A 17958-nucleotide genomic window follows, 5' to 3' on the forward strand; every position below is an offset into this window, starting at 1 on the left:
GAGGGTTGCTATGGACTGGTTGCTATGGACTGGTTGCTAGGGACTGGTTGCTATGGAGTGGTTACTATGGAGTGGTTGCTATGGAGAGTTGCTATGGAGGGTTGCTATGGAATGGTTGCTATGGAATGTTGCTATGGACAGTTGCTATGGACAGTTGCTATGGACAGTTGCTATGGACAGTTGCTATGGACAGTTGCTATGGACGGTTGCTTTGGACTGGTTGCTATAGACGGTTGCTATGGAGTGGTTGCTATGGACTGGTTGCTATGGACTGGTTGCTAGGGACTGATGGCTATGGATGGGTTGCTATGGACGGTTGCTATGGACTGGTTGCTATGGACTGGTTGCTATGGAGTGGTTACTATGGAGTGGTTGCTATGGAGTGGTTGCTATGGAGGGTTGCTATGGAATGGTTGCTATGGACAGTTGCTATGGACAGTTGCTATGGACTGGTTGCTATGGACTGGTTGCTATGGACTGGTTGCTATGGACGGTTGCTTTGGACTGGTTGCTAGGGACTGGTTGCTAGGGACTGGTTGCTATGGACGGTTGCTATGGAGTGGTTGCTATGGAGGGTTGCTATGGAGTGGTTGCTATGGAGGGTTGCTATGGAGTGGTTGCTATGGAGTGGTTGCTATGGAGGGTTGCTATGGACTGGTTGCTATGGACTGGTTGCTAGGGACTGGTTGCTATGGAGTGGTTACTATGGAGTGGTTGCTATGGAGAGTTGCTATGGAGGGTTGCTATGGAATGGTTGCTATGGACAGTTGCTATGGACTGGTTGCTATGGACTGGTTGCTATGGACGGTTGCTTTGGACTGGTTGCTATAGACGGTTGCTATGGAGTGGTTGCTATGGACTGGTTGCTATGGACTGGTTGCTAGGGACTGATGGCTATGGATGGGTTGCTATGGACTGGTTGCTATGGACTGGTTGCTATGGAGTGGTTACTATGGAGTGGTTGCTATGGAGAGTTGCTATGGAGGGTTGCTATGGAATGGTTGCTATGGACAGTTGCTATGGACTGGTTGCTATGGACTGGTTGCTATGGACTGGTTGCTATGGACGGTTGCTTTGGACTGGTTGCTATAGACGGTTGCTATGGAGTGGTTGCTATGGAGGGTTGCTATGGACTGGTTGCTATGGACGGTTGCTATGGACTGGTTGCTAGGGACTGGTTGCTAGGGACTGGTTGCTAGGGACTGGTTGCTAGGGACTGGTTGCTATGGAGTGGTTGCTATGGACTGGTTGCTATGGACTGGTTGCTATGGACTGGTTGCTATGGACTGGTTGCTATGGACTGGTTGCTATGGACTGGTTGCTAGGGACTGGTTGCTAGGGACTGGTTGCTATGGAGTGGTTGCTAGGGACTGGTTGCTATGGAGTGGTTGCTATGGAGTGGTTGCTAGGGACTGGTTGCTATGGACTGGTTGCTAGGGACTGGTTGCTATGGACGGTTGCTAGGGACTGGTTGCTAGGGACTGGTTGCTAGGGACTGGTTGCTATGGAGTGGTTGATATGGACTGGTTGCTATGGACTGGTTGCTATGGACGGTTGCTAGGGACTGGTTGCTAGGGACTGGTTGCTATGGAGTGGTTGCTATGGAGTGGTTGCTAGGGACTGGTTGCTATGGACAGTTGCTATGGACTGGTTGCTATGGACTGGTTGCTATGCATGGTTGCTATATGCAGAGCATGCAGAAGTTACGCAGAGCCAAAAAAACTGAGCCATATCACCTCACAGTGTGTGGGAGGAGCTATAGAAAGCCCTCACAGATGTGTGTATATGAAGGATTTTACCTCAGCGTCTCCTAGGAAACCAATGTAAACATATGCAAACACACTCTAGCAGAGGAAAGTTCCCTCAGCCTTGTGTGGGAGGAGCCAACTCACCTCACAGCTGTTTGGGAGGTGTTATTAAACCCCTCAGCGTCTCCTAGGAAACCAATTGTTTGGTTTGCAGAAATTGAGGATTTTTTTTGAATACTTGTCCTTCAAATGAAGGTATTTACCTCACAGAAAACACCTCACAACTACCTCACAACTGTGTGTATGAAGGTATTTACCTCACAGAAAACACCTCACAACTACCTCACAACTGTGTGTATGAAGGTATTTACCTCACAAAAAACACCTCACAGAAAACACCTCACAACTGCCTCACAACTGTATGTATGAAGGTATTTACCTCACAGAAAACACCTCACAACTGCCTCACAACTGTGTGGGAGGAGCTATAGAATCCCCTTACAGCTGTGCGTGAGGAGTTTTAGTTACCTCAGCGTCTCCTAGGAAACCAATGTAAACATAAGCATGCAGCCTCTAAGCAGAGACTCAGATCCTGGATTTTTCTTAAATACTTGTCCTATTCAAATGATTGTATTTTAAAAACTATAAATCGTACAGCGAAGACCCTTGCTCTAAGCAGAGGAAAGTTCCCTGGGTCATATCACCACAGTGTGTGGGAGGAGCTATAGAAAGCCCTCACAGATGTGTGTATGAAGGTTTTTACCTCAGCGTCTCCTAGGAAACCAATATAAACATATACAAGCAGCTAAGCAGAGGAAAGTTCCCTCAGCCTTGTGTGGGAGGAGCCAACTCACACTCACAGCTGTTTGTGAGCAGTTATAAAACTCCACAGCGTCTCCTAGGAAACCAATTGTTTGGTTTGCAGCCTCTCTGTACACACAGCAGAAATTGAGGAATGTCTTTTATTACATGTCCTGTTCAAATGGTTGTATTTTAAAAACTATAAATCGTACAGCGAATATCTTTATATTTTACGAATCACAAGACCCAGACCTACATTTTGATGTATAGTATGTCTCTGAAATAATAAAATTGAAGGCACAGTCGCAGTTTACAAATTCCAAAGATGATTTTAGTTTTCTAAACTTTGACCTCCATTGACTTCCATTGAAATAATGGATGGCGTAGGTTGCAAACAAATTATCATATTGTGAAAACAGTTTGATCAATCACTTAGCCGTGAACACGTGTGGAGGCAGCAGGGATAGCTGAACGTTTTGATATAAGATTTGTGTAGGTCGGCTTGAAAATGAGGGTGTGGTCGCAGTTTGCAAATCATGTAATGATTTTTCATTTTTAGAAATCCCACACTCTACCGCTCCCCATTCATTCCTATGGGAAAATTTTGCCGCAAAAATTACAATATTTCGCGAACGATTCGGCGAAATTTTCCACACAGTAATAGCCCACCGATCGGGAACAATCCGCACGATTCGATATATTACTCGTCTGTGGTGTAAAAACTGTGGGAGGAGTTAGGGGGGCAAATTTGGCTATAAGAATAATAATAATAATAAATAATATATATGTGAGATAACAATAAGTGCTCTTGCTATGCAAGACCACTTAATTAAAACTTGTTTTCTTCCTAGTCACTCGCCTCAGCAAATTTGTAAATACAAGTGCACAACTGAGGTTAAGCGAAAGTGAAGCTTACAGTGCTCAGCCAGTCTGGGGCCCGCGCAGTTTTTTTATGCCACCCTGTGATGTGACGTTATGTGCACGCTGCCTTAACTAGGCCCAAGTGCTTGGATTTGTTTTTGTACTCTTGGTTAGCAACACACCTTACAATTTTTTCCTTTTTTTTTGTGTTTAGGTTATTTTTAGTTATAGAGTATGTCAATGGAGGTGACCTCATGTTTCATATGCAAAGACAAAGAAAACTTCCTGAAGAACATGCCAGGTAAGGCTGCCTCTTGTGGGGTGTAGTGACAGCTCAGGGTGTGTGTATTTTCACAATAGTAATTTCAGTTAGAATGAGCACCACCCATTTATAGGATAACAAAACATGATTGGCTTCATGAAATGAGAAGGGGACTTGCATATTTCTTTCTCGTACATCACGGGACACAGAGCGGCATATTCATTACTATGTGGGTTATATGGAGTACCTTCAGGTGATGGACACTGGCAATCTCAAACAGGAAGTCCCCTCCCTATATAACCCCCTCCCATAGGAGGAGTACCTCAGTTTTTTCGCCAGTGTCTTAGGTGTTGGTCATGGAATAGCTTTGCCTCCACATCCTTGGGATCAAGGCAGGCTAACCGGATCTGTCCAAGGTGCCTCAGTGCCAAAGTGGACAGTACCCGGGCCCCCAAACCGAGGGGTTTTGCCTATAACGCTTCTCTTTTTAGAGAGCTGGACCCTGGGCCCAGGACTTAGAGCCTTTTTTGTTAAAGTGCTTAAAGTAACCTGTTTGCCAGGGTGCTGTATAGGTCCAGGACAGTGGGTTCCTTCCAGGACCCCAGGGCCTGAAGGTCTAGTACGCTACCCACGGAGATGGGGGAAGGTTGGACCGCTTGCTGTGCAAGGTCCTGCGGCATGGAGCAGGTAAGAAGGGGGGCCTGCGGGACTTGGTTCGACAGCAGGCCCTCCAGGGAAAGATCTATGGGGAAGTTAGCCTGTATATGCTCTAGCATTGGCAGTTGGGGCAAAGACAAAGAATGTCTATGTCTAGGAAAGACAGGATGGTCTGTGTATTTTACTCCCCAAATATTGGATTTCCCTGGTCTGTTTGCAGGTAACCATCTGGCTGCGCGCTAGGTGGGCAAAGGAGGGGCTGTGGGCCTATACCTTTCCCAGAACTTAGGTCTTAACCTACCAAGAGTTCCTACCTGGCTGGGTGTCAGGCCGCAGGCAGCTGAAGATCTATGCCGCTCTGTGTCCGGTAAAGAATGCCTCAAAACGCTCTCCTCTGGCTCAGGGCTGTAGCAGGGCTCCTGGTGACTTCCAGCTTGGCCCCCCCCCCGTGATAGCGCGCGCGTGCGCGTGCACGAGGATATGAGAAAATTTCGCGCCGTTACGGAGGGGGGGGCGGGGATGTCAGGTTTATAGGAGGAAGGGGCGTCCCTTCCTCTGTGCTGTACAGCTCATTCAGTTCTGAGCTTGGAACAGGACGACACAGAGCGGCAGCGCTGCGGCTGAGGAACAGTGACACCCGGTGGCGCAAGCGAGTATTGCAGTTCTGGAATTCAGAACTAGCTTAATATTGTCTAGCCTAAAAATCCTTATGGCAGCAGGTGGATACTAGCATTTTTTTGTGGGGGACAGTGTGCTTTGAAGAAAAAAAATAAATAAAAAGAAAAAAAAGGAGAGAAAAATATATATATATATAATAATTGAAAAAAAAAAAAAAAATGTTTGGGAAAAAAAAAGAAAGGCACTGACTGGATTCCCCACCAGGTTTTTGGTCATCAGTAGTACTGCTGTTCCCTAAACCACATATATTATATATTATATACAACAGTCAGTTGTTGTATACAGGGTTACCTCGGTATTGTACCATGGCTCCCAAAGGCTCGGGATCAAGGGGTGCAAAAGTCAGGCTATGCCAGTACTCTCCCCACCTGTCAACCCAGTGGTGGGCGCCTTGGTTGAGCCATTAGGGGGGTCTGGTGCTGAGGCTGGCCCAGATCCACCCAACCCTGTGTTTATCACAGAGGAGATGCTAGCCGTCTCCCTAGGAGGGCTAGAGAAAAGATTGGCAGCTATGATCACCAAATCCATTCCAGGCAAGAAGCGGACTAGATCCCCTTCGCCTAAGTGTGTATCCTCGGATGATGAGGTTCTTTCCCCGGAGGAGTTAGAATGTCAGGAGGATCAATTGGACCAGAACCTAGAGGGTTCAGAGATTGAGGAATCTACTGTGGAGGAACCATTTTCAGCCTCCCAAGCGGAGGGTTTATGGGTCCAGTCTTTGACAGACATGGTCCGCTCGGCCTTTAAGTTGCCCTTACCAGAGCCTCGGGTTCCGGCAGTTTCTTCTTTGGGCTCCTTAAAAGCGCCCTTGAGCAACGCAGTTTTTCCGGTCCATCCTCTGTTAGAGGAGTTAATCTTCCAGCATTGGGTACGGCCGGACAGAATTTTTCTGCCGCCTAAAAGATTTTCTATTATCTACCCTATGGAGGAGAAATTTGCCAAAAAATGGGCGCTCCCAGCCGTGGACGCAGCCATCTCCTGTGTAAATAAATCATTAACTTGCCCGGTGGAAAACATACAAATGTTTAAAGACCCGGTGGATAAACGTTTAGAATCACTTTTAAAAGCTTCCTTTGCTACGGCAGGAGCAGTGGTACAGCCAGCGGTGGCTGCTATCGGGGTCTGTCAGGCTTTAAAGGACCAGACTAAACAGATGCTTAAAGACATTCCTGCCCAGCAGGCAGAGGAGCTATCTGATATTCCCAGAGCTTTGTGCTTTGCGGTGGATGCTATAAAGGACTCCATCCAACAGGCGTCTCGTTTATCACTATTTTTGGTGCATATGAGAAGGCTCTTATGGTTAAAGAACTGGGCGGCCGAACCCCCGTGCAAGAAACTGCTGGCGGGGGTTCCGGGGGCCTGCCTTTAAAAGGCAGCTTTCCCCTATGCCGAGTACCTCAAATTCCAGGCAGTATCGACGGCCTCCTGCGCGATCCAACTTTAACAATAAGTCGCAGGGACAGGCCCCTGGGGGCAAGAAGCCATGGTATCGCAAACCAACAAAGCCAGCCCCTAAGTCTGCTTTATGAAGGGGCGCCCCCACTCACTCGAGTGGGGGGAAGGCTTCGTCTCTTTGCAGAGGTTTGGGAAGCCAACATCCCCGACAAATGGGTCCAGTCATCTGTGGCCACAGGCTACAGATTAGAGTTTCAAAAGTTTCCTCCGCCTCATTTCCAGGAATCAAGGGTTCCGAACGATCCAGCAAAAAAGGCCTTGTTGCTAGCGGCATTGGATCGTCTGCTTCGCCAGGGCGTGATAGTAGAGGTACCAGCCCAAGAGAAAGGGCTAGGTTTCTACTCCAATCTGTTTGTCATACCAAAGCCCAACGGCGATGTCAGACCAATTTTGGACCTAAAGAGTCTAAACGTTTACCTAAAGGTCCAGTCATTTCGGATGGAATCCGTTCGGTCAGCAGCCGCCACGCTCCAGAAGGACGACTTTCTGGCGTCTATAGACATAAAGGACGCTTACCTTCATATACCGATCTTTCAGCCACATCAAAGATTTTTACGCTTCACGGTGGCTCAGCGTCACTTCCAATTTGTGGCGCTTCCTTTCGGGCTGGCTACGGCCCCCCGGGTATTCACGAAGGTCCTAGCTCCAATTCTAGCCAATCTAAGAATCCAAGGGGTCACGGTCCTAGCATACTTGGACGACCTCTTAATCATAGATCACTCGCCTCCTTGCTTGGAGCGAGCAGTAGCACTCACGGTTCAGTACCTGGAGAGGTTCGGTTGGGTCCTAAACTGAGAAAAGTCAGCATTTCAACCCTCAAAACAGTTGGAATATCTCAGCATGAGGTTAGACACGGCTCAGCAAAAGGTATTTTTGCCCCTGGTAAAGGTCAAAGCTATCAAGGAATTGATTTGGTTGGTTCTAAGCAAAAGAGAACCAACTGTTCGCCTATGTATGCGTTTACTAGGCAAGCTAGTGGCCACGTTCGAGGCGGTACCTTACGCACAGAGCCATACTCGCGTCCTACAGGCAGCCATTCTGACAGCTTGGAGCAAGAAAGCCCAGGCCTTGGAGTTTCCTTTAACTCTATCATCAAGAGTCCGGCAAAGTCTGGGCTGGTGGTTAAACCCTCAGAATCTGCTAAAGGGAAAATCTTTCACCCCCATAGCCTGGAAGATAGTGACCACAGATGCCAGCCTGAAAGGCTGGGGAGCGGTCTTGGATGGTTGCACTCGCCAAGGTACTTGGGCAGAGGCGGACAAGCACCTGCCCATCAATATCCTGGAGCTCAGAGCGGCTCGGCTAGCCCTCCTGGCATGGACATCCAAATTGCAGGGGTCCCCGGTGAGGATACAATCAGACAATGCCACAGCTGTGGCATATATAAACCACCAAGGGGGAACCAAGAGTCAGGCAGCTCAGAGAGAAGTGAGCTTAATTTTTCTATGGGCAGAAGCTCATGTACCCTGCATATCGGCAATATTCATTCCCGGAGTGGACAACCTGCAGGCGGACTTCCTAAGTCGCCAAACTCTGTCGCCGGGGGAATGGTCTCTACATCCCCAGGTCTTTCAGACAATCTGCCAGAAGTGGAGTGTGCCAGACGTGGATGTCATGGCATCGAGGTTCAACAAGAAGCTAGACAGGTTCATGTCCCGGACAAGGGACCCGATGGCCTGCGGAACCGATGCGTTGGTGTGCCCTTGGCATCAGTTCAAACTTCTGTATGCCTTTCCCCCGCTACAGTTACTACCCCGCCTGTTGCGCAGGATCAGAGTGGAGCACAAGCCAGTCATCCTGGTTGCTCCAGCGTGGCCCCGGAGGGCATGGTACTCATTACTCCTGAAGATGACTGTAGGAGATCCTTGGACTCTCCCTCTACGACCAGACCTACTCTCTCAAGGCCCGATCCTCCACCCTGCATTACGACGTCTAAATTTGACGGCCTGGCGGCTGAATCCCTGATCCTTAGGGGTAGAGGTCTGTCTAGGCAGGTAATCTCTACCCTGATCAGGGCTAGAAAGCCGGTCTCCAGAGTAATCTATTACAGGGTTTGGAGGGCCTATGTAGGTTGGTGTGAGTCCAAGAAATGGCTTTCCCGAAAGTATACCATTGATCGAGTTTTAAGTTTTCTCCAGCTAGGAGTGGATAAAGGCCTGGCATTAAGCACAATTAAGGGACAGATTTCAGCTCTGTCAGTGTGGTTTCAGAGGCCGCTGGCCACCCACTCGCTAGTTAAGACCTTCATTCAGGGGGTCTTATGTATTAATCCTCCGATCAAGTCGCCACTTTGTCCGTGGGACTTAAATCTTGTTCTGTCAATTCTGCAGAAGCAACCTTTTGAGCCATTGGCTGAGATTCCTTTGGGTTTTACTGACAAGGAAGTTGGTATTTCTGGTCGCTATAGTTTCGGCCAGGAGAGTGTCAGAATTGGCTGCCTTATCTTGTAAGGAACCATATCTTATTCTGCATAAGGACAGGGTGGTTCTCCGTCCTCATCCTTCCTTCCTACCAAAGGTTATATCCAGTTTTCACCTGAACCAGGATTTGGTACTACCATCCTTCTTTCCGAAACCCACTTCTAGAAAGGAAGGGTTACTGCATACTTTGGATATTGTCAGGGCCATGAAGGCCTATCTTAAAGCTACAGAGAAGATTCGGAGAACAGATGTGTTGTTCATTTTACCGGATGGGCCCAAAAAGGGGCAGGCAGCTGCAAAATCCACCATCTCGAGATGGATTAAACAGTTAATTACTCAGGCCTACGGCTTGAAGAGGTTGCCTCCTCCTTTGTCAGTCAAGGCTCATTCTACCAGGGCCATGGGCACCTCCTGGGCAGCACACCATCAGATCTCTATGGCTCAAGTATGCAAGGCGGCAACCTGGTCCTCAGTCCACACGTTTACATAATTTTACCAGTTGGACGTAAGAAGGAATAAGGATACAGCCTTTGGGCAGGCAGTGCTGCAGGCTGCAATTTAAGACCCTCAGAACCGGGGGCACCCTTGATTTGAATTTAAATTTAAATTTATTTTCTTGACTAAGTTGGATTTATTATTATTTTGAGTATACCTCTAATTTAAATCCTGTTGTCTTGGGAAGATGTCTCCCTCCCCTCATTAAAGCATTGCTTTGGGACATCCCACATAGTAATGAATATGCCGCTCTGTGTCCCGTGATGTACGAGAAAGAAAAAGGGATTTTTAATACAGCTTACCTGTAAAATCCTTTTCTTGGAGTACATCACGGGACACAGAGCTCCCACCCCTCTTATGGGGAACATTTTGGGAGGCATACTGCTTGCTACAAAACTGAGGTACTCCTCCTATGGGAGGGGGTTATATAGGGAGGGGACTTCCTGTTTGAGATTGCCAGTGTCCATCACCTGAAGGTACTCCATATAACCCACATAGTAATGAATATGCCGCTCTGTGTCCCGTGATGTACTCCAAGAAAAGGATTTTACAGGTAAGCTGTATTAAAAATCCCTTTTTTTGTATTGCTTGTAATAAAAGGGCTACTAAATTCATGTTTATATAATGGTTACAACAGATTGCTTAACAGCATTCCAATATACACTCAACGGCCACTTTATTAGGTACACCTGTTCAATTGCTTGGTAACACAAATTGCTAATCAGCCACTCACATGGCAGCAACGCAATGCATTTAGGCATCTAAATGTGGTGAAGACAACTTTCTGAAGTTGAAACCGAGCATCATAATGTGGAAGAAAGGGGATTTAAGTGACTTTGAACATGGCATGGTTGTTGGCGGCAGACGGGCTGGTCTGAGTATTTCAGAAACTGCTGAACTACTTGGATTTTCACACACAACCATCTCTAGGGTTTACAAAGAATGGTCCGAAAAAAGAGAAAATATCCAGTGAGCAGCTGTTGTGTGGACAAAAATGCCTTGTTGTCAGAGGTATGCAGAATACCAACGCACAACACATTGAACTTCGAAGCAGATGGGCTTCAGCAGCAGAAGACCACAACGGGTGCCACTCCTGTCGGCTAAGAGCAGGAAACTGAAGCTACAATTCGCACAGGCTCACCAAAATTGGACAATAGAAGATTGGAAAAATGTTGCTTGGTCTGAGTCTAGATTTTAGCTGCGACATTCAGATGGTAGGGTTAGAATTTGGCGTAAACAACATGAGAGCATGCCCCCTTTGTGGAGATTTTTCCTGATATCCTGTTGAGTCACCGATGCAGGAAAGGGACACAGATCACTCCAATGGGAAATCGCAGAATAAAAAAATACTTCTCTAAGCATAATTTTGAAGGATTGCTATATGTTTAGGAGATTTCAACCCTCTTTCTGGCCAGGTAAATACCTGTATATAAGCATGATGAGGTTTCCCCAAGACAAGAAGGGATAGAAAATATTTCTAGTGGATACCAAACAGAAACCAGAAAGAGGTTATTTTTCTTCCATGTTATATCTAAATCTACAAACAGTTTGGCTGCAGTTCCAATTTGATTTCATTAGATGGTAGTCAGTATAGACTGTTGAGAAACTTCTCATCCACCTTAAATTTCACTGTGCTAACTTCCATGTAAAGTATGTGTAAACTAGGGTTGTCCCGATACCGAGCATTTCCCCAGATACTTGTACTCTGGCAAATGCTCCGATGCTTCACCCGATACCTGGGCAGTCAGGGATGATCGGTGAAGCCGTGGGAGTTACAAGCACCGATCTCCCTGTATAGATTTCAATAAAGCCTGACAGCTTCTCCCCGACCCCCCCCCTTTTCAGCTGCTTTAGTGAAATCTATACAGCGGTGATCAGTGCTTGTAACTCCCCCCAAAGCTGTACCGATCACCGCTGACTGTCCCTGTATCCTCCTCCAGTCCACCCTCCGTTCTGCTGCTCTCCTCCGCTCTCCGTGTTCCCCTCCGTTCTGCTGCTCTCCCCCTCTGCCCTCCGTGTCCTCCTCCATTCTGCTGCTCTCCCCCTCCGCGCTCTGTGTCCCCCTCTGTTCTGGTGCTCTCCCCCTCTGTTCTGCTGCTCCCCCCTCCGTTTCCCCCTCTTTTCTGCTGGTTTCCCCCTCCGTTCTGCTGCTCTCCCCCTCCACGCTCCATGTCCCCCTCCATGTCCTCTTCCGCCCCCTGTGTCTTTGATCTGTCAGGATGGAGAGCGGAGGTAGGAGTCAGTAAACCCAGCTGGCTCCTTCCTTTTCCGAATGAACAGAGTTGGTGATCACTGACTGTCCATTCACATAACTGAAACATTGTAACCTGTGTTTATGATGCTTCAGTTTATGAATGGAGAGGTGCTTCTGTCTCCTGTCCATTCATTTTCAGTGCAGCAGAGGCTGCTGAGAAAGGAACTGGGGAGTCTGTGTCCTTGCAATAAATAATAAAAATAATTAATTGTGAAAAATAATAAATAATTAAATAACAAACACACTGACACCCCCCCCCCCTCCAAAAAAAGAAAGCATTGTAAAAAAAAAAAAACATAACAAAAAATAGTAAAAAAATTATAAAAAGTGTAAATAAATAAATACTTACACATGTGCCACTGTCACATGACATTAAAAAAAAGTATTGGTAATCGGTATCGGCAAATACTTAAAAAAAAATATGACAGTACTTTTACTCGGTCTTAAAAAACATGGTATCAGGACAACCCTAATTTAAACCCTAAACATAAACTTTTTATTCACTACCTTTTGGTCTGTTAAATATACATTGAATAATAATTTTTATATCTGTTTATTATTAGCAAAAGATATTGGTCAATCCTGCCAGTAATCCAGTGCTGTCTTGCTCAGTCTACAGGCCAATCTCAAACCGTGTTATCAAGGAGTTTGTTATGAAAAAGGGGGTGTGTACTGTAGTCCTATCCTAGGGTGATATTGCTGTTCTTCCATAGATACACAACGTTGTCACACTTGCACAAGATGGTGTTGATTTACTAAAACTGGAAAGTGCAAAATTTGGTGCAGCTATGCATTGTAGCCAATCATCCTTTAAATTCAGCTTGTTCAGTTAAGCTTTGACAAAAAAAAAAAAACCCGGAAGCTGGTTTCTATGCAGAGCTGCACCAGATTTTGCATTTCCCAGTTTTAGTAAATCAACTCCGATGTGTTACTGGCAGCATCCTCAGTTGAATATAATACATATGAACAAAGTCTGAAAAAAGAAAACCAGCGTTGCCACTACATCTAGGACTGCTAAGCTGCAATATATTATATTGTTGTACTTGCGGTTTTAGTACACTTTAACTGTACCTGTCGTAAGGCATCTCTACCAGTTCAAGTCTCCAGATGCAGTGAAGTTCTGAGAGAACATATTTGTACTAACAGCCACATTTCTTAGGAGGTTTTAAGAGCTGATTATCCTTGGCAAACACATCAACTACTGACCCATCTGTATGGCAGAGAGTTATTGCTTTGTAAAAACTGATGCCTTGTGTTTGCCTCACCATTTCTGTGTTCACATTCTGTACTCTCCTGAGTACAAGGAGTGTCGTGTGTCTTTTATTCTAAAAAAACTGCTCTTCATTGCTTGTCTGTGTCTGTTTCTTTAGGTTTTATGCTGCTGAAATCTGTATTGCTCTAAATTTCTTACATGAAAGAGGAATCATCTACAGGGACCTGAAGTTGGACAATGTTCTGCTCGATGCAGAGGGTCACATCAAACTGACAGATTATGGCATGTGTAAGGTAAGTGCCCTAGACTTGTCTTTTATTTTATGCTTTATGAAGATCTCCAGATTTCTTTACTTTGGTTCTTTCCGGGATTTGTGGATTATAGTGTCTGTAAAACGAGCTGTTTTTGTCACGCCCTTTATTCCGAAAGAGGACATTGCAGTCGTGGTGGGAACAATCATCAATTCCAGACTCGACTACGCAAATGCCCTCTATCTAGGACTCCCCAAATACCAAATCACTCGTCTACAAGTCGTTCAAAATACTGCCGCTCGACTAGTGACTGGGAAAAAAACATGGGAATCAATCTCACCTTCACTGAGATCCCTTCATTGGTTGCCAGTAAAAGACAGAATCACTTTCAAGGCACTCTGCCTAATACATAAGTGTATTCAAGGAAACGCCCCCCAATATCTATGTGAAAAAATAAAAGCCCATAACCCCAATCGCATTCTGCGATCCACCAATCAAAACCTCCTCCAGATACCCAAAGCCAGATACAAGTCCAAAGGAGATCGAAGATTTGCAGTCCAAGGACCTCGCCTGTGGAATGCACTACCAACTACCATCCGACTGGAGTCGGACCATTTGGCCTTCAGGAGAAAGATTAAAACCCATCTCTTCTGAGGTCAAGGGGTTCCTTACCCATGAAATGGATACAGTGCCCAGAGGCGATTCAGTTTGCATGTGTTGCGCTTTACAAGTCTCTGTCTCTCTCTCTCTCTCACCTATATCAACCAAGTTTGTTTTCTTCTGTTTGTATTTCATGTGCTTTGTATAGGGGAATTGAAGTATTTGCAGCCCACAAAGGTGGTACTTGAGATGCTTGTTTTTACAAGACCATCTATTCTTGGTTGTCTCCAAATCTTTATTTTACTTAAGGTAGTTACTGTATAAACATTTTTAGGTCTGCATTTGACTGAAAAAAACAAAATGCAAAGCATGTTTCCTTTAGAGAAAATAACATCAAAACAACCAGTGAATCCAAACATCTGCTGTAAAAGTTAAGTGATAATACACACTATGATAAAATCTGAAGAAAATTTTTATACACGGTACGATTAATTTTTCGTATAGTGTGTATACAACTTTCAACATCCGATTCAGACTTTGCAAACGAAAATGTCCAAAGGGACAAACTCCAAAAATGTTCTCGTACATGAACAGAACTAATGATTTTTGTTTTACTGTGTACTGTTTATCATATGAGAAAAATCAGATATGAATGACTACTCATGATCAGAAACGATAAGCAACAGCAAAAAAAACCTTTGCCATCTGTGAATTTTCAGAAAATTTGTTTCATCCTTGGTTTTGACCCACTGTGAAACATCAAGGAAAACTGATGTGTGTACTGGGTTTTAGGCTTCACCTTGCCTCCTAAGAGTCCCTTTTGGTCATTGGCATTGCCCTTTACAATAAAAGGTCAAGAGGTAGGGTTGGTGGGCTCAAGCTTTTACAGGAAAAGCCAAAGTTTGCATATAAACCCAGGTTCCTAAAAATTCAGGTTCTTACAACTGCAGATCTACTGATTACTTTGGTGTGCTGTTTTCACTGTTGGTAACCTCTGCTTATGCAATGTTTCCAAATATGCTTCTTCTGAATCGCCCTAGACTGTGACAGGTTTTTAATTTGATGGGCAGAGAATAGAGATGCATGATAAGTTTTACACAAATTTTGAGGCGTGTTACCACTCATGATGACCCATGCTGTTAACTGCAACTTTGTCTGTGTATTACAGGAGGGTCTGGGGCCAGGAGACACAACTAGCACTTTCTGTGGAACGCCAAATTACATTGCTCCTGAAATTCTCCGTGGAGAAGAGTATGGTGAGTAAGAAATCTTGACCTGTAGATATCCTTCTGTAAACCAATCTAATGGTTGATTCTGTTACAGTAGGTGACCGCGATATTGTGTCAATCTCGCTGCTTTTCTCTGCGAGATTGATCGCCTATGAGCCCCCTCGCGGGAACCAGCGCCGAGCTTGCTCGCGGGGAAAGGAAAAATGTGTTGAAGCCGACATACGTCCGATTTTCAATGGACGGGGATCCGACTTGAAACCTTGCTAATACCAGGCACTGTGTTTGGTATGAATCACGAGGGGGAACTCCACGCCAAATTTTAAATAAAAAAAATGCATTGGGTTCCCCTCCAGGAGCATACCAGGCCCTTAGGTCTGGTATGGATTTTAAGGGGCACCCCCTACGCCGAAAAAACAGCATGGGGGTCCCCCCCAAAATCCATAACAGACCCTTTTCCTGAGCACGCAGCCCGGCTGGTCAGGAAAGGGGGTGGGTTTGAGTGAGCGCCCCCACCCCTGAAACCGTACCAGTCCGCATGCCCTCAACTTGGTGGGAGGGGGGGGTGGTGCTTTGGGGCAGGGGGCGCCCTGTGGCCCCCCACCCCAAAGCACCTTGTCCCCATGTTGATGAGGACAAGGACCTCTTCCCGACAACCCTGAGTGTTGGTTGTCGGGGTCTGCGGGCGGGGAGCTTATCGGAATCCAGGAGCCCCCTTTAATAAGGGGGCACCCAGATCTGGCCCCCCACCCTATGTGAATGAGTATGGGGTACATCGTACCCCTACCCATTCACCTGGAGGGAAAAAGCTTCAATAAAAAAACACACTACACAGGTTTTTAAAGTCTATTTATTAGGCAGCTCCGGGCATCTTCTTCCGACTTCGCCGCTCTCTTCTTCTGCTCTCCGGTGTCGTCTCCGCGCTCTCTGGTTCTTCTCCCACTCTCCGGTGCCTTCTACCGGGCTCCTCCGCTATCTTCTTCCAGCTCTTTTAGTAGCAGTGGCCCGGTCTTCTCCATCGTCTTCTTCCCTCTTCTCTTCTTTCGATGTTGACACAACGCTCTCTGCCGCTGTAATGCCGTGTGTGAGGTGCACATCGATTTTATATAGGCATGGGGCGTGGCAGGCAACCCCGCCCCTTATGACGTCACAGTCCCACCATGCCCTGGAACTGTGACGTCATAAGGGCCGGGGTCAACGCGTAACATCACCCGTGACCACGCCCCATGCATATATAAATCGTTGAGAACACGGCATTACAGCGAGAGAGAGCGTTGTGTCAACATCAGAAGAAGAGAAGAGGGGAGAAGACCCGCTCCCCACCAATACTAAAAGAGCTGGAAGAAGATAGTGGAGGAGCCCGGTAGAAGGCACCGGAGAGCGGGAGAAGAACCAGAGAGCGTGGAGACGACACCAGAGAGAGGAAGAAGTCGGAAGACCCCCCCGAAGTTGGAAGAAGACCCCCAAAGCTGCCTAATAAATGGCTTTAAAAACCTGTGTAGTGTTTTTTTTTTCTCTTCATGCTTTTTTCCTCCAGGTGAATGGGTAGGGGTACAATGTACCTCTACTCATTCACATAGAGTGGGGGGCTGGGATCTGGGTGCCCCCTTTAATGATTCCGATAAGCTCCCCGCCCGCTAACCCCGACAACCAATGGCCAGGGTTGTCGGGAAGAGGCCCTTGTCCTCATCAACATGGGTATCCGGAGGGAAAAGTTCACTACCTGTGAAGAAAAGCTCCAGGCGTCCCTTGTTTAAAACCTCAGGGACTGCTTCCTCAAGTGTCTCAGCCCCAAGGCAGTTCCGCTACCAACAGGGCACTAGAGCCAGCGGCAAGGCCATAAAAAGCCCTGGGTTCAAAACTCTCCTAAACCCAGTACCAAGCCCTCATTTTGAGAGTACGCTCCCACCCTATCAAGTGGGGTGAAGGCTGCTGGACAACAATAGTTGAGGACGAGTGGGTCACCTCAACTATATCCCGCGATTACAAGCTAGGGAGGATGGTATCCTCTTTCGAGGCAGTGCCCTATGCCCAGTTCTATGTCTATACAAAAAGACATCTTGTTGGGTTGGAACAGAAGAGGACAAGCCCTGGATTATCGTTCTTTTCTCCTCCTGAGACGCTTAAGCCGTGGTTGCAGGATCAGAACCTGCAGAAGGGAAAATCTTTCCTTCCACTAACTTGTAGAGTACTGACTACAAAGTACTGACTACAAATGCCAGTCTCTCAGGCTGGGGAGTGACTCTAGAAGGGCTCACAGCTCAGGGGAAATTTTCAAGGACAGAACAGATCCTGCCCATCAACATCCTGGAATTATGGGCAGTATGTCTGGGCCTGCAGTCCTGGACTGTAAAGCTTCAGGATTGCCCTATTAGGGTTCAGTCCGATAATGCCAGAGGGTTTATACATCTGTTTTTGGTTTATTTTTGTTTTTGTTTTTAATGTTTTTTCTTTAACCTCAGACAGAGGGGGGTGTTCAGGTTCTTTCGTCACCATACACTACTTATGTGTAACTAATACCCGGCCGAGGGTCAAACACCACAAAATATTTATCACGGTTTTCACGTTACTATTCATCAAAACTCCAGGTTTACACCCAGTTAGAGGCTACCTTGCGGTTGCTCCCTCTCTCATAAGAACAGCGCCAACCTACCCCCTCTTCTTTTTCTCACTCTTTTTGCTCCACCTAGGTGGTAGTAAATTTAGTAGGGGCAGCAGTTCTTTTCATTTTATTTATTCATTTTTCCGTGTACTTTTGCTCTCCATAGCGCGGATCCAACCCATCCATTATTCAGTCCGATAATGCCACTGCAGTGGCCTATATAAACCACCAAGGCGGTATCAGGAGTCGTTCAGCTCTGAAGGAGGTAAACCACCTACTAGCCTGGGGAAATCCTTCCCACTGTGGTTTTGCATTCTGAAGGAGGGGAAACTTTCCCACAGTCAGAATACAATGATCAGTGTTGCCTGACAGGCTGGTTGTACCAAATTTAGTTGATAATCTGACTTGTGTACAACCAGTCTTTCTATACATGGA

At 46.4% G+C, this 17958-nt stretch overlaps 1 protein-coding gene across 3 annotated transcripts in view; it reads left to right on the plus strand.

The window, feature by feature from the left end:
• Positions 1–17958, plus strand: part of PRKCZ (protein kinase C zeta) — a 390682-nt gene that overhangs the window by 269016 nt on the left and 103708 nt on the right. For all 3 annotated transcript variants that reach the window (XM_040325896.1, XM_040325898.1, XM_040325897.1), the window contains 3 exons: positions 3625–3711; positions 13002–13137; positions 14864–14951. In XM_040325896.1, the coding sequence (XP_040181830.1) occupies positions 3625–3711; positions 13002–13137; positions 14864–14951 (311 nt within the window). The remainder of the gene's footprint in view (positions 1–3624; positions 3712–13001; positions 13138–14863; positions 14952–17958) is intronic.

The sequence above is a fragment of the Rana temporaria genome, chromosome 10 (assembly GCF_905171775.1).
Source record: "Rana temporaria chromosome 10, aRanTem1.1, whole genome shotgun sequence".
Classification (NCBI taxonomy): Eukaryota; Metazoa; Chordata; class Amphibia; order Anura; family Ranidae; genus Rana; species Rana temporaria.